Here is a 16,021-nt window from a genome sequence, read left to right as displayed (position 1 = left end):
TCTATTCAGACAACTTTAACAGACCTCCATGGAACGTTAAATGCTTCTCACGCTTTCTGTATTCAAACCACTCCATTTGGGTATTTCTGCCACAGGGCACAAACAAAACGCTGCTTAATATTAATCGAAGAAGTGAGCTCTGCTCTACAAGTTCAATATAAAATGAGTAAGAGCAAACACATGCTACGTTGTTCCTAGGAACACTGAGCACAGAAGAGGATCTGTCTTAGATTACAGCATTTCTAACCTATGCCAGCCCACCGCCTGATTTTAGGGAGGATATATTAGTGATACGTTACTACAAACATTGTGCTAAACTGGAGCACTGTGCAGCTCCAATTAATAATCACCCTGTTCACACTACATCAAACACTCCCGTTCCCTTGTTTTCCTGGAGTTTCAATAGATTGTTGCTCAACTATTTGTCCATGGAAAAGCTGCGTGCATTTTCTTGGAAATCCATCTGGATATCAATTCTTTGCAAATAACATTAATTTTTTCCTGAACCCATTTTTAGCTGCATGGACCCCTTGTTTTCCTGTAAGTTCTTCTCTCTGGCCACCAAAACCCTGCAGCCATACATAATTAGAATTCCTACTTATTGCACACTCCTGTTCAAAAGCTTTTTCCAAATCATTTTGCTGCTTGAAATGCAGGACTACCTGCATTTGTCAAGCAATCCAAAGCTGTTGCGACAGGACAGTGGCAGCTGAAGTCACTTCTCCCTATTTTTTCTGCCACCAGTGTGACTCCCTAGCCTCTTCTTGCCGATTCCACTCTGCAAGGGGAAGTATTGCAGGATAAGAATCTGGCCTAATTTTCTCTCTCTGCCTTAGCTCTTTCTCTTCATGGATTTAATTTGCATACTTTTCTTGACCAGCCCTATCTACTGCCACCTCCACCTCCTCCTGCTTGTTTCTTTTGCTCCCTCATTCATCAGTAATTCCAGCTCGGAATACAATTTTACTGTAAAAGATGCAATCATCCGGTTGTCTCACATCTTCCTTCTATAAAACAACTTTTATAGAAGTTCCTCCATAACTGCCCACAGCCTGGTGTTATTTGGAGCACGGTGTGCCTCACCAGCTGGGAAGGAGATGTGGGATGGGACATGTGGGAGATGTGGACTGGGCTGGGAGATGTGCAGATGCCTTTGCAGCAGGGCCATGGAGTTTTTCTGTATTTGCTCTGCTCAGACACTGGATGGTGCTCTCTGCACTTCTAACCAGCAAAAGCACTTTCAGAGCAAGCAAACTCCTTCTTCTCAGGAGAACTGTAAGAATTCCCCAGGGTCAGACACAGCTACATCTATCTAAGCCTCTAAATCCCGTGGGAAGAGCATGTTTTGACTACATATGTAGCTGGAGTGGAAGAAGCTCAGCTCCATAAGGACAAACGCCAAATAAAATGTCACTGCCTGTCACACACAAATCCACCAAGCAGCCGCTTTCTCACTGCTCCTCAAATATTTTATTTGCTAATTGGTTCCTTATCAATGTTCCCCATAGCAACAAGGGAGATGTAAGCAGCATAAAGGGGGCTGAATGGCATTATGTCTGCATGTAAATGTAACTTGGATTTGTGCATAGAGGAGATGATCTGAGGGAGGTTAAGGTAATGTGAAACCTCCTGTGAGCTCAGAGGAGGAGGAAGCTTCTTCACGCTGCATGAATGGTGAAAGACTGAGGCAGGAAAGCATATCTCAGCAGGAAAGATTTTTTGAGTGAATCAAACTGAGATTCTATAGAAAATGAATTCATTTGATCTTTTTACCTGCTAAGAAATATTCACTTTACAAGAGATGTTTGTCTTCAGCTCTTTTTTCTAAGAAGGTCAGGAGCTTACTGGTATTTTTAAAGGTGTGATGAATAAGCAAAGGAAATAAACATACTTCACAGCAAAACAAAAGCTATAGGGAGATAGGAAATACACCTTCATTCTCCCCTGCCCCCGGCTATTCCTGACTTTTGTGTATACCCAGGCAAATCAGGCTACGTCTCTGGGTCTTCCCAGACTGTAAATCTGAGATAATTCCTTCTCTCCTGGCTATATTAAAAGGCTCTTTCGCCAGCAAACAGTGCCATAGAAATAGAAATTATTCTGTGTGTCTGCATCTAAAAGACATAGCTCTAGAAAAGGCACTCTAATGAAATAAAGAGGCAGAGACACTGCTGTAACATCTAAGAGAAATCGGGGAAAGAGGGAATAAAAGGATTCATAAGGATGGGATGGCATTGATTAGGAAATAGTTGGACTGGCTGAGTCAACTCATTGACCTAAGATGCGTGATTTAATTTTGTATTAAGTAGGATTTTGGCATAGGCCCCCAGAAAGGTGCAGGAATCATTGAAGAGTCCTACTTCGAGGAAGGCCTCAAACTATGCTTTTGGAGCTTCCAGCAATGCTACCTGGATTAAACTGTTCAGCTGAAGGATTTGCAAAGACCTGGTGATCCTCTGAAATCCTGCTGCATCTCTTCGGCTGTCTGGGCCATTGCTTACACAAAGACTGCTTGGTTTTCTCAAATATTGTGTTCTTCTAAGGCTCTCCAAAGACAGCTCTGAAAGGGACATGCTGTGAGTTAACAGTGGTTGGGTGAATAAAACACTCCAAAATAAGCACTGCTGCTGAAGTCTTAACACAGAAATCTTTTGGCTACACCATTTAATATGACACACAGGGGACAATGAATTTTACGGCACTTGCAACACTCCCTCCTTTTCTTGGCAAGTGGGCATTGCGATCATTAGGATTTATGGGATATCTGATCTGCTTATTGCCTCAGAGGAAGAAAATGGGATAAATGGCCCAATCCTGCAAATCCGATGTGACTCACCTTATCAATGTAACTGAAGAGGTCTTCTCAAGATCAAGAATGCATGAGATGCTACTGCTAACACGGCCTATTGTTTTTAAAAACACTACTACATGCAGTTCTCGCATGCAAAACAGCCTCAAAAAAGCAGAACCCCCTATTGTTATTTTAGGTTTTCTTAAACAGAAGTATAATCACATGAACAGAGTGAAAAACAAGAGAGTTCTCTCCAGGGTCCCATTACCCTCGTTGTCCCTGCTGCTGGATCGTGTTGGGCTTTACTGGGTGAGGGCTGATCAGTGTGTGGTGACTGACATGGCCCTTGCTGGTGCCTGATCCCCTCTGCTCTAAAATCCTGCTCCAACAACGGAGTTGGCAGGAGGGACTGTGTGCATCCACACTTCAACGCCAGCATCTCTGCTTAAATCAGTGATGGAGGCAGAGCTGGGCCAAGGCTGAGCGCAACCCTGCGGTCTGTTCACTACCACAGACACCACTTACCTCTGACTCAAAGGCAGAGCAGGTTAGAGGGCACCATCCGTTTAAACAACCATGGGAAGGTCTGCTGGAATATTCACTGCACCCTTTGGCATCCTCCTCTGGTGTGGCTGCAGACAGAAGCAGATGACTTTGTTACTAGGGGTAGAGCCAGTCTGAATGGGTTGTGGCACATTTTTAGATCTCCTTATGAAGGAGCATGTAAGTACAAAGCCATGTTGGTTTAGTGCCTCCCTGCAATGACAATTCTAAGGTATTGCTGACTCTGCTCCTAACGTACCCTTTGTTATGCATACAGAACGAGTTTCTGATTCCCTGGTTATTTTGGAGCAGGAAAAATTGTTTGGTTTCATGGTACATCACAATATTCGATGAGCTTGCCCCTCGGGAACCCAGAGAGCTTTCAATTCTTAATATAGACATCTCTCAAATGAGATCATTAATGTGCATATAGTGAGATTTAGGGCCAAGGCAAGCACTTTGATTTTTGCCTGCCAAATTTTCATTTTTGGCTTCGCTTGCTTTCCATAGACTCACAGAACGGTACCACATGGAATCCTTTAAACAATAGATGGGATAAAATAATTTTTCAATTGCTCTTGAAAAGGTTTTAACCACATAAACTATTGTAGGGTTTGCTAAGAAGTTCGATTGCAAATAATGTAATTGTTCCAGACTGAATTCCTTGCATTCCAGAGTAACTTTTGAAGCAAAAAGCATGACTGGTTTGGGATTTTAAACCAACCTCTTTATGGTAATACTTGGATGAATGTCAATTTTCTCCAAAAGCTTTGCATTAAAAAGAAAAGACCAAAGCCTACAAATATATCTGCAGAACTAATGCTTACAGCTAATGACCCATCAATCTCCACAAAAGGAAAATAAACGTTTAAACATTAGGAAACTCTGAACTCTTTTTTTTATTTGAAATAATAAAAAAAAAAGACAAAACCAATAGACAAACTCTGGTGAACCTAGAAATATATAAAGTACAAACAATAAATTCTGGTTTTCCTCTTCTCTTTTGCCAGAAAGACAGGTCTGTTACTCACCTTTTGACTGAACCTAAGATTTGCTGCCACGAGCAGCCAAGTTCCTCCCTAAGGATGTGCACAGCTTCTGTTTCCCTGGGCTCCACCTGCAGATAAGAACACACATGTTTTTCTGCTCCTATAATTACTTTCCACATTCAAACCACCCTTGCTGCACTCTTCTAAAGAAAATGTTATCTCATTGTTTGGCCAATGAAGGAGACTGTTACCAAATCTTCTCTATGTAACACCTACAGGTGGAGTCATCCAGGACAAGTGAGCTGTGTCTCTCGAAATCAGTGCTCCTGCTTGCTCACTTCTCCTTCTTGTCCTCACTTCTGCGACTTTCTTCCTCTACAAGTGCAGTGGAGTCTGGAATTTGCACCCCACATAACCGCCTCCCAAATCTACCTCGTTGCTCAGCTTTCTCGGATGAACTGAATTAAACAGTGGGTGGTTTAAGAGATGAACGACACTGGGAGCAGGGTCTATAATTCACTGCACTCTCCTTCCACACTGTGGCCACTGAATTCACATCAGATGTAGACTTAGCCTTGCAAGTCCATAACTTTAGATTATCTTTATAAAGACTCTGTTTTTGTTATTGAATCGCCTTAGTTGTTATATAAAACAACAGCATCTTGCGCTATTCTAAATGAAAGAAGTAAGCTCTGTATTTTATCAACCTCACTTCCCACGAGTACAAAGCTTTTGTGACCATAGTCTTCATTGTCTGATCACAGCCCTGCCCCTCTCATCCACATCAAGGGACCTGCTGGAGCGCACAGGGACTTCCCCAAAGCTGCGTACCTTGTGCAATGTACGGAATGGGCTTTGTCCTGACATGCATTTGGGACACAGCCAGGGTAACTCAACCAGACTTAGGATCTGGGACCAGTTTCACAGATAAAGACAGTGATCATTACGTTCTTCAAAGCCCGATAAAAACAGATGCTTGAGTTGAGGTTAAAGTGCCCCAATTAAAGGGAGAAATGAAAAAAAAAAATAAAAAAAAAGCAAAGCTGTTCAAAGAAAAAAATTTCTACATGCTCAAAAAAAAAATGCAGCAAAAGTTTCCTTTGGAACTTGAGCGTTCATAAGCACTGAAGCCAGACAACCACAAGACAGATGTACTAGGAAAATAGAGTTAATTAGTTCTTTTGCTACTTGTCTGTTTTTATTTTCCTCAGGCAAAAAGAAAATACCTCTCTCCTAGATGTATTATGTAAATCACTTCACTGTGCTCTTTGCAGCCAAACAGCCACAGTCCCCCTCAGTTTACACCGGGTCTCCAGACAACCACCGCATGTACACACTGACTGCTGAGTGCCGGACGTTACTGTTTAAACAAAAGCTGCAAACTTATCTTTTTTTCAGTAAGACTGCAAGATTACATTTCAGGCAGAGTGCAAGGTGACAGCTACTCCTCCAGTGGGTACTCATGCAGCATGTGCTTCCCAGGAAGATGCATCTTCCATCAACTTGTGTCTGCTGCTTGTGGTACTGATGCTAAGAACACCCATGTTAGGCTTCTCGGCCAAATATAATTGATAAAAATGCACAAGATTCTAGAAGTATAGTTATTTCTGGAGAAGCCTGTTCCAGAAATAGTCTCTACCCCCCTGAAGTTCTCTGGATCTCACCTGTGTCTCACTGATTCAGCAATACTGTGTTTGCCTAACATTTACAGTGTGGGGATTGACATTCAGAACTTTCATTCTCTGCTGGTTCTGCCCCTGCAATCAACCATCTTCTGTGACTGCAAACTGCTGTTAAACCTTGCTTATCTCTTGTAAGGTTTAGCTGAGTCACGGTGGGAAATCCTTCGAGATCAAGGCTGTAAGGAACTACAAGCGATTAGAATTAAATGGGACATTTTAGGAGCCACATAGGAAGTTACCCAATTGCTCCAGTTTCCAAGACATTGTGACTAGACACTACACAAATCTTTGCCTCTGTCAAGTGCGATCGCTGTCCTAAGGAAGAAGGAAAGAATAAGTAAGAACCTATAAACGTAGTACAGCTTTAGATTGGAGAAGAGGGGGAAAAAAAGCATGAGCCTCTTGTTCTTCAAACTACTGTACGAACCCATTTCACAGGTATGCTCAGGAGTTCTGATAGAGTTTGGAATGTTGCAATAGTCAATGTTTTGGCTATGGAGGAGATGGAAGGGATGTGATATTCCACCTTTAATAAGCGTTTTCAGGTATGAGAGATACCCAACTCGATATTATCTTACTTTCTGTTTGCAGCATAAGGGTTTGATCCTGGGTCATGGGAGTTTTGTCTTGATATGAACAAGACGAAAGCAGCTGTTAATAAAGGTGGCTTGGGGTACTTGTATGAAAGCACATGAAGACAAGGTTTCAAGAGCTCAGTTCCTACAGTAAGGACTAGGTTTTCAAAACGACTTATGTACTGAAAGTACACAAGCAACTCTAAGCAGGAGTTAAGAAACCTGGAAATGTATCTCAAGTGATAGATATTTAATCTTTGTAACTAAGAATTCAGTCAGCAATGGGCAGCTCTGGGTTCCCCCAATACCCATGAAAAGAAAGCACTGCGTGCCTTAAGTTTGGAACACCAAAAAGTTAAGTTTGTGGCATAAGGCTGCTTTTTACAACAGCAAAAACGGATAAGACTTACCTCAATTGATCAAAATAGGAAAATGTAAAGGAATAACTTTCACTGACTCCCCATTTCAAGTCTATATTTGGCTTAACTGAGCAAAAATTTAATATTAACAATAGATTTGTAGAATTGCCTAGGTTGGAAAAGACCTTTATGATCATCAAGTCCAATCCTTAACCTGGGACTGGTTTTCAGCAGGGCTTATCGCCAGGCTGGGAGAGCTGGGGTTGTTGTAGCAACCAAGATGTACCGAGATGGGTGCTGGTCTCTTCTTCCAAGTAACAAGGGATAGGATGAAAGGAAATGGCCTCAACTTGCATCAGAGGTTTAGTTTAGCGCCAGCAACACGTGCTCACTGCCCAGAAGCCAACCGTGTCCTGGGCCGTACCAGGAGAAGCGTGGTCAGCAGGTGAGGGAAGGGATCCTGCCCCTCTGCTCCACTCTCCTGAGCTCCCACCCGGAGCCCTGTGTCCAGCTCTGGAGTCCCCAACCTAAGAACGTAGAGCTGTTGGAGTGAGCACAGAGGAGGCCACAGAGATGATCTGAGGGCTGGAAAACCTCCTGTACGAGGATGGGCTGAGAGTTGGGGTTGTTCAGCCTGGAGAAGAGAAAGGAGACCTTAGAGCAGCTTCCAGTCCTGAAAGGGGCCCCAAGAAAGCTGGGAAGGGGCTCTGGATCAGGGAGTGCAGGGACAGGATGAGGTGAACGGTTTAGAGCTGAAAGAGGGGAGATTGAGATAAGATCTCAGAATGAAATGCTTTCCTCTGAGGGTGGGGAGGCCCTGGCCCGGATTGCCCAGAGCAGCGGTGGCTGCCCCATCCCTGGAGGGGTTCCAGGCCAGGTTGGATGGGGCTCGGAGCCCCTGATCCAGAGGCAGTTGCCCGGGCCCATGGCAGGGCGTGGACCCGGATGGGCTTTGAGGTCCCTCCCAGCCTACACCATCCCACGATTCTATGTCTCCCCTCTCCCGTCCCCGCCCCGGTCCCGCTTTCCCGGGCGCCTGCGCGGCACCGCCCCGCTCCGGGGCCGCTGTCAGGATGAGGCGGCGGAGGCGCAGGCCGGCCCGGGCCGCCCCCGCCCCCCGCCGGGCCGCGCTCCCTTAGCGGCGCCGCTGCCGGGAGGAGCCCGCGCGTCCGCGCCATGGCCCAGCGCGGGGCCGGCACCGCGCCCGACGGTAACGGCGGCGACGAACACCGGGGCCTGCGCGGAGGGGGCGGGCGGCGCGCGCGGGGCCGGGGGGGGGGCACGAGCAGAGGGAGCGGGGCCGGAGGGGCGGCGGGGGGGGCACGATCGGAGCGGCTGCGGTGAGGGTGGGGGGGAAGCACGAAGGGAACTCCGGGGTGTGGAGTCAGCATAAGGGGGAGCCCCACGGAAGGGTTGTGGGGCCGCCGTATGGGGGTCAGCACGAGGGGTGCCCCGTGGAGAGGCTGTGGAGATGGAGCCGTAGGGGGGGGGGGGGGGCAGCATAAGGGGCGCCCCGTGGAGAGGCTGCGGGGAATGGGGTGCGGGATTGGCATAAGCGAAGCCCCACGGAGGGGCTGTGGGGCTGGGGAAGCCGGGGGACAAGGTCTTGGGTGTGGGGACAGCACAGTGAAGCCCCGTGGAGGAGTTGCAGAGATGTAGGATGAGGGTCAGCAAAGGGGAGTCTCATAGAGGGGTTGCAGGGATGGGGGATGAGGGCCAGCATGAAGGGAGCCCCATGGAGGGGCTGCAGGGATGGGGGATGAGGGCCAGCATGAAGGGAGCCCCATGGAGGGGCTGCAGGGATGGGGGATGAGGGCCAGCATGAAGGGAGCCCCACGGAGGGGCTGTGGGGATGGAGATGAAGGTGAGCATGAAGGGGGCCCCGTGGAGGGGCTGCAGGGATGGAGAATGAGGGTCATCACAAGGGGAGCCCTGTGGAGGGGCTGCGGGATGAGGATCAGCACAAGGGGAGCCCTGTGGGGGGGCCGCAGGAATGGAGAATGAGGATCAGCACAAGGGGAGCCCTGTGGGGGGGCTGCAGGGATGGAGAATGAGGGTCAGCATGAAGGGGGCCCACAGAGGGGCTGCGGGGCCGCATGTGCTGGGATCGGCCGGCCGGAGGCTGTGGGGTTGCGGGATCATGCCCGGGGGGGTGGTTGCCACCGTATGAGGGGAGTGGGGTTGGGAGAGGACAGGCTGTGAGGGCAAAGAGAGTGTTGTGGGCGGTTGTAAACCTGGAGGTGTCTCCATGGGGAGCAAGAGAGGCTCCCTGCATGCAGAAGGACTTGGGGTGCTGCTGGATGAGAAACATGGAATGGTTTGGATTGAAAGGGACCTTAAAGATAATCCCACTCCAACCTCCCCTCTCATGGGCAGGGACACCTCCCACTGGTTCAGGGGAATCAAAGCCCCATCCATCCTGGCCTTACAAGCCTCACATGACCCGGCAAAGTGTGTTCGCAGCCCAGAAGCCAAACGTGTCCTGAGCCACATCTAAAGAAGTGTGGCCAGCAGAGCAAGAGAGGGGGTGAGACCTTGCCTGGATTCCTGTGTCCTGTACTGGAATCCCCAACATAAGAAGGAGATGGAACTGTTGGAGTGGGTCAAGAGGAGGCCATAGAGAAGATCCAAGGAATGGAGCACCTCTGCTCTAGGGACAAGCTGAGAGCTGGGGTTCAGCCTGGAGGAGAGAAGGCTTCAGGGAGATCTTAGAGCGGCTTCCAGGACAGAAAGGGGCTCCAGGAAAGCTGGGGAGGTATTCTTGGTCAGGGAGTGCAGGACAAGGGGGAGTGGCTTTAAATTGGAAGGGGGAAAAAATTGGATTGGACATGAGGAAGAAATTCTTGTTGATGAGGGTAGTGAGGCCCTGGCCCAGGTTGTCCGGGATGTTGGCTGCCCCATCAACCTGGGGATGTTTAAGGACAGGCTGAATAGGGCTTGGAGCAACCAGATCCAGTGGGAGGTGCCCCTGCCTATGGCAGGGGCATGGGAATGGGAAGGGCTTTAAGGTCCTTTCCAACCTCAGCTGTTCCATGAGTCTGTGATAATGCTGCTGTTGGGAAGGGGGCTCTGGCCCGGTGGGGTGGGAAGGGGGCTCTGGCCCGGTGGGGTGGCAAGATGGAGAAGATGTCCCCGCCCTGAAATGGAGGAAAAGGATGGTGATGCTGGGATCCAGGAATCATTGCTTCTTCGCCGTCGATCTGTCTACAGCAGGTGATGTAGGGCTGTCTGTGCTGTGGGCGTGTGGCAAAAAGACACTTCTGGAGGTTGAGGTCAGGGTGCTTGAAGTGAGGGCTCATCCTGGGCTGGGGAAGACAAAGGGAATGACAGCTCTTCCCTCAGGAAGGTGCTTACCTGTGTGAGAGGAAGATGATCTTTTCTTCGACGTTTTTATTATGGAAAGGTTATTTGTGTTTGGTTTGGGAGGAATTACAGACACGGAAGTATGTTTTCTCCCTTGGAATAGGTTACAGAACTGTCTGTGTGTTGGAAAACCTGAAGGTAATGCTTAGCTTGGACGATGGGGTTGCCGCGGCATTGTTTAGTGTGTGGATGTGTGGGAAGAGTGGGAGAGGCAGAAATTCAAGTGGGTACCGGTCATAATGTAGAAAGAATAGGAGCAGAGGGGTGTGCAGGATCCTGAAGGATGGGTGCTCACCCAGCCATAGGGCTGTGCCAGAGCTCTCATTTTTAGAGAGCAGATGAGTTTCCCTTGGAAAGCAGTCTGTTAGAAAAGGGCAATGATGGATTCTTAATTATGCATATCGAGGGAATTGTGTGGGCTGGGTTTTTTTTTTTTTTTTTTGTGCAGTTACATGAAAAACTGCTTGTCCTTGGGGATTTCAGCATTTCAGTCTGCCTTTTCCAAGTTTTACTGACGAGGGTGCTTAGATTGTGGGGTATTTTCCTGCATTAAGGTCAATCATTGCACGCTCGTCCTTCGAGAGCACTAAGGGAAGAGTAAATTTACTTGCTGTCATGCTTGTAAGCTCAGCATTGGTGTGGGCTGCTCTTGTGTGCTTTCTGGTGAATAACTGTTGTTTATTGTTCTTTAGCCTGTTCTTCTGAGAGCTACAGAACAACTTCCAGTGGCTTTCCTTCTCGGCTCTTGCCGGGTGCTTGGCTGCAGGTGTGCAGTGGAGCGGTGCACTGTGCACATGCGTGCTGCCTCTTGAGCAGAAAAGGTAGTTCTATGTTAGTGATGTGTTAGGAGTTGCCCAGAGCAGTGGTGGCTGCCCTATCCCTGGAGGGGTTCAAGGCCAGGTTGGATGGGGCTTGGAGCACCCTGATCCAGTGGGAGGTGTCGCTATCCATGACAGGGGGTTGGAACTGGGTGGGCTCTAAGGTTCCTTCCAGCCCAGCCCATTCCATAATTCTGCGTTACAATTTCTGTAGAGCTTGTTTTGTTTAAAAAGAAGGCGTAGGAGGTACAGGTTGCTGTCCTTGTGCCTTCTAGCTGTGGGAAGATGAGGGTGCTGTAGATAAGGCACATGACGAGGGGAACCAGCTGCAGCTTGGATGGATTCTGGAAGTGGTTGCTGGGTTCTCGCACTGAAGAATTGTGGCTTTTAAAATGGCTCCTTTCCCCCATCCTCCTGTGGCAGAAACAGGACCAGTTTGGGTTTTATTCACTTGGATTTCTATTGTTCTCATGTGTGTTGGTTTTATTTTTAAGTAACTTGCCAAGAGTGTGCCTTGAAACTTCTCCACTCTATTTCAGCGTGGAGAAAATATGGAATTATTTAATATTTTTAGTTGTCTGCACTGAATTTATTGCTTAAAGGAGTCGTGTAACTTCTGATTTAAGGCTATGTGTGACAAAATAGAACTGGATTAGTATGTTCCCCTAAGGAAAAGTAATGGCTTTTCATAATTGACTCATATTGATTATAAATACCTTAGGCATTCTGCACTTGTGTGAGACATCAGCTATAATATTTTTGTTGCAAACAAGTACAAAAGAAGGACTATTACTACTGTAGTAGAAATAACATATATGAAACAGCAGGAGAGGAATTTAATATATAGTATATATTCTATTCTAATGTCCATACTGAAATGATAACAGGATCAAGAGGAGGGGAAGGAATAGCACAAAGAATGGAGGAAAAAATGGACGTTGGATCCTAGCCTGTTTTTGTACTTTGGCTTAGTATAGGTGTTAATAACTCTCTCATTCTTCTGTGTGGGGTAATAAGAGTTTCCACATGATAACAATCGCAGAGAGACTCTGAGAGCAGAGTCCTCTGGCTGCCGGGTTGTGCCATGCGTTCTTGGCTGATGATGGCGCCCTGTGTTGCAAGGAGGTAGATGCTGCTGATTGATGCTGGTCAAGCTGCTTTTTTGGCATTTTAATTAATCTGAGTGTTGTTTGGATTGTCTGACTGGATCAGTAATGCCTAATTTCTAAAAGAGTTTGTATTTTTGAAGGTGATGTGCTCTCAGCCTCTATCGGTTTAGTTTAGATCTGGATCCTTGCCATCTCTGAAAGTAAGGCTCGTAAACAGAGTAGTTTGGCATAGTTTTTCACTATCAGAATGCTCGAGCTTTAGTGTTATTCCCTTTCTCATAGCTGGAAAATGCTTCAATGAAGAAGCTCCAGTTACGGAAAACACTAATTCTTCAAGACAAAAAAATGAATTGCAGTGATAGGCAAATTCTTAAGCTCTTCTTACTGCACCGATACAGTTAAGCCATTGGTACAGTCAAACTGATAAGTAGGGTATCCGTTGATATCACTCTGTGGTACAGGAAACCATTGATGTCACAGTCCGTCAAATATTGTGGTAAGCATTTGTCAGCAGAAAGAATTTGTACAGTGTTGGAGTAGCTTGTTCTTCCTCCTGTACTTAGGAGGAAGGCCAGTAAAAGTGGTGTCTGTGTTGTGTCTTTGAAGATTGTGCCAGCTCCCAGTGGAGAGAACCACTCGGCTGCATGCAGAGGGCTGGAGGACGTTGCTGTATTGATCTTAGTGCCTCTAGCAACACTATAAGCAGCACTGTTCCCCTGTGGCGATAATACAGGATCCCGACAAGAGCCAAGAATTGCTGTTGCTGTAATTCCCTGTCTCCCGTGGGCTGGGCACTGCTGGTGGGGGGCTCTGGATGTCACCTGGGAAATCAAGGAACAAAACTTCAGCCTTACATGCTTTTACAATTCTAGTTATTTTCTTTAGAGTTATCACTTTTAAATGGAACTGAAGTATCTACAAATGCAGTTACTCATCTCAGAAGCTTGACGCAGTTGGTAGGGGACTGGTTTTGGGTGCTGAAGCTCAGCTCGGTGTTGTTGATGTAACTGTCAAAGATTAAACTCTCTTCTCTTGGGGGGTCACTTCAAAATTCTTGGTACTTTCCAAGAGCCAAAAAAAATTCTTCCCTCACTTTCACTTTGCTTCACCTTAGTTTTATTATGGTATTTAATAGTTACTAATATTATTAAACAAATATATTTTTAATTAAAACCCACAAGCATTTACACATTTTTTTTAAGCTGGGTGTTTTTCCATGTTGGTTCAATGGACAAATCTGGGATTTGGCTTCTGAAGCAAACCAGACACCTTGAACAACGTGCAAGTTTCCACCTTTTGGAATTTCTAAGGAAGTTATTCAGCAGGTCAGTTTGCTCCTGAGTGGAACTATACCTGTTCAGGGGTCTGTTTTCCTTTTGAAGCCAAGTCCCAAATCTCTCTCTTTAATTTTGAAAAATACTGTGACCTTGTTCTTTATAATTAGTTGTTGGCTCGCCTGAAGGTACAGTGGATGTACTTTAACACATGGACCTGCTCTCTCCTTCACTTTGAAGACTGGAAAATACAAATTCTGTGCCTATTTGTGCTGCATGTTGACCACTTCACCATTGTCACTGAGAAGATGCCTTTAGGAAATGCTTCCTTCCCTTCCTGGCCTGATCCCCCATCCCTCACAACAACGGACGCTTCATTGCTTTCCCATAGTCCGTTGTGGTGGAGCGGATTCCCACAGCAGCACTAGGTTGTGTGCGTTCCCATGAAAACGATTGAAGAAAGAATTTTGTTTTAAAACTCTTAAGAAGCTAAAACAAATAGTGTCTCAGCGTGAGAGGGGACCGAATCCCATAGGGTCTGTAGTACACAATGTGGAACGGCAGCTTCCTGGGCTTTCGCTGCAGGGACTTCTTTAAAAAATACTTGTAAAATATGAAGTTTTCTGTATTATATTTAAGTATTTTATTAATTTTTAGGGTTTTTTTTTTCTTTTAAATAGAAGTGTGTGGTTACAAAAGCAAAAGCACTTGGTCACAGCTTTACTCTGACTGAAGTCTTCCCTGATAAGAACCAGTAATGTTGATAAGCAGCATGTACAGAGCAGAGTTCTGAGCTGCCCCTGACAGTGAGGTTGCCTGGCCATAAATGCCATTGTGTGTGTGTTTAAGGGAAACATCTTTCACTCCAAAGGTCTGGTGCTTCTGAGTACTGGTAGTCTTTACTCGCAGAATTGCTTTCTGTGCCTGGTTCAGGGGTGTCGGGGTTGGTGGTAACGGGTTTCTGCACGCTGTGCTATAAATAGGGGGAGCATTGTGCAATTTCAGTCACAGAACAGTCAGTTAAGCGTGATGATGAATTCTCTCTGGAAACATTTAAATCATTTGATATCTTTATATAAATTGACATTGGAGGAACAAGTGAGCAGCCTTCCCCTAGCTGATGTTTCTGTGTCTTTTGGAAAGAAGAGCGTTGCTTTTTAGCTCATCACAGCAGTATACCTAGCGCTTGAGAGGAGGTCTAGGCTGTCCTGTTGCTTTCCTAGTGGTGACTGTAGCACCTCAAGAATGCAGAACTGCAGGATAACTGCTAATATAATGACAAATCACTGTTTATTTTATTTATTTATTTTCCCATTCATGTCTACTTCTGCCAGCCACTACCTCAGTTGGTATTCGTGGGGCTTCTCTCCTTCCTGTCCCCATCCTGTGCTTGTCTTCCCTGGCCAGACTCCTCTAAATATAACGAAGAGGAAAAATAAAAGCTTTCAAATGGCCCTTCACATGGGTTTCCATCTCCCCTGGTAGTTTCTGCTTCCCCACAGTGAAGCAGCAGAAATGTGGCCTCACTTGACCTTTGGTCCTGGATTTTTCTCTTCGGTCAAACAGCCAGTCATTTGACCTGGTCTTGGGCAACTGCTGCTCTTCAGCTGATCTTCCAGCTTCCTCAGTCCTTCCCAGCCATAATCTCATCTTTAACTACTGCTCTCCCCTCACAAGCCTTTGGCAGCTCCTGGTCTGGGCTGTCCCTGTACCATGTCCTTGCTTGGCTGCTCTGGGCTCTGCCCTGCAGCTCTTGCTCCCCGTTCCCTCCATCCCTCTGCTCTTCTGGAGAAAATCACATGACTGGATGAACTTCCTCTGTGAAAAGCGTCTTTGCCAAACAGCACTGCTCCCTGGCTGTGTTGAGTCTTAGCTTGGTTGCTGTTTTTTTAATGTCTTTTCCTTTATTTAAGATTTCCCCAGTCTCTTACTAAGAAGGGAAGAGCTTAAATTGGGCTCCGTTAACTCAGATCATCTGACATGCTGGCATCTTTGTGTCATATACTACATCTTTTATATTCTCTTTAAAGGTTAGTTTTATGTACAGTTTTATTAATTGTCGGCTTGCAGTGTCTGTTTGTATCTGCTTCCTTGTGCTGTATCTAGAGGTGTGTGCTGAAGTAATGGGAAGGCAATTAGTTGACCTCTGGATCCTGTGCTTGACTGACACTTCTAACTGTGACCATACTCTAGTCTCTCCGTCTGGTCCTCACAGCTTCTCTTGGAGTTTTAGAGGAAACTGGGGATACAAATCGTAAGTCTCCAAGTGGTATAGAGACCCCTGATGTTACAGAGATTGGATTTGTTTGGGGCACTGCGGTTGTATTTAGCTGATGGAGAGTGCGGGGCAGAGGAAAGGCCAAGCTATTTCTTTTGGCATGCAGTGTGATTTAAACGGATTATCAGACTGTATCTGTAGGCTGTGGTCTCATGCTAGAGCTGAGCAAGGCTACTGCTGCTGGAAGGAGGAATCCTGCTCTCTTCTTCCTGCTCCCACGATTGCGTTCCTGTCATTTCC

The 16,021-nt window shown here is 46.5% G+C and overlaps 1 protein-coding gene across 4 annotated transcripts in view; it reads left to right on the top strand.

Annotated features, from left to right (window-relative positions):
• Positions 1-7,981: 7,981 nt before the first annotated feature.
• RABEP1 (rabaptin, RAB GTPase binding effector protein 1) overlaps positions 7,982-16,021 on the top strand; it is a 40,714-nt gene continuing 32,674 nt past the window's right edge. For 3 of the 4 annotated variants that reach the window (XM_054084813.1, XM_054084810.1, XM_054084814.1), the window contains exon 1: positions 10,080-10,152. In XM_054084813.1, coding sequence (XP_053940788.1) covers positions 10,095-10,152 — 58 coding nt within the window. In that variant the 5' untranslated portion in view covers positions 10,080-10,094. Of the gene's footprint in view, positions 8,150-10,079; positions 10,153-16,021 lie in introns of those variants that run through there. The other variant, XM_054084811.1, reaches the window with a different exon arrangement.

This window comes from Cuculus canorus, chromosome 20, assembly GCF_017976375.1.
Source record: "Cuculus canorus isolate bCucCan1 chromosome 20, bCucCan1.pri, whole genome shotgun sequence".
Classification (NCBI taxonomy): domain Eukaryota; kingdom Metazoa; phylum Chordata; class Aves; order Cuculiformes; family Cuculidae; genus Cuculus; species Cuculus canorus.
The sequence above is the reverse complement of the archived record's forward strand: the minus strand, read 5'-3'. Positions and strand labels throughout refer to the sequence as shown.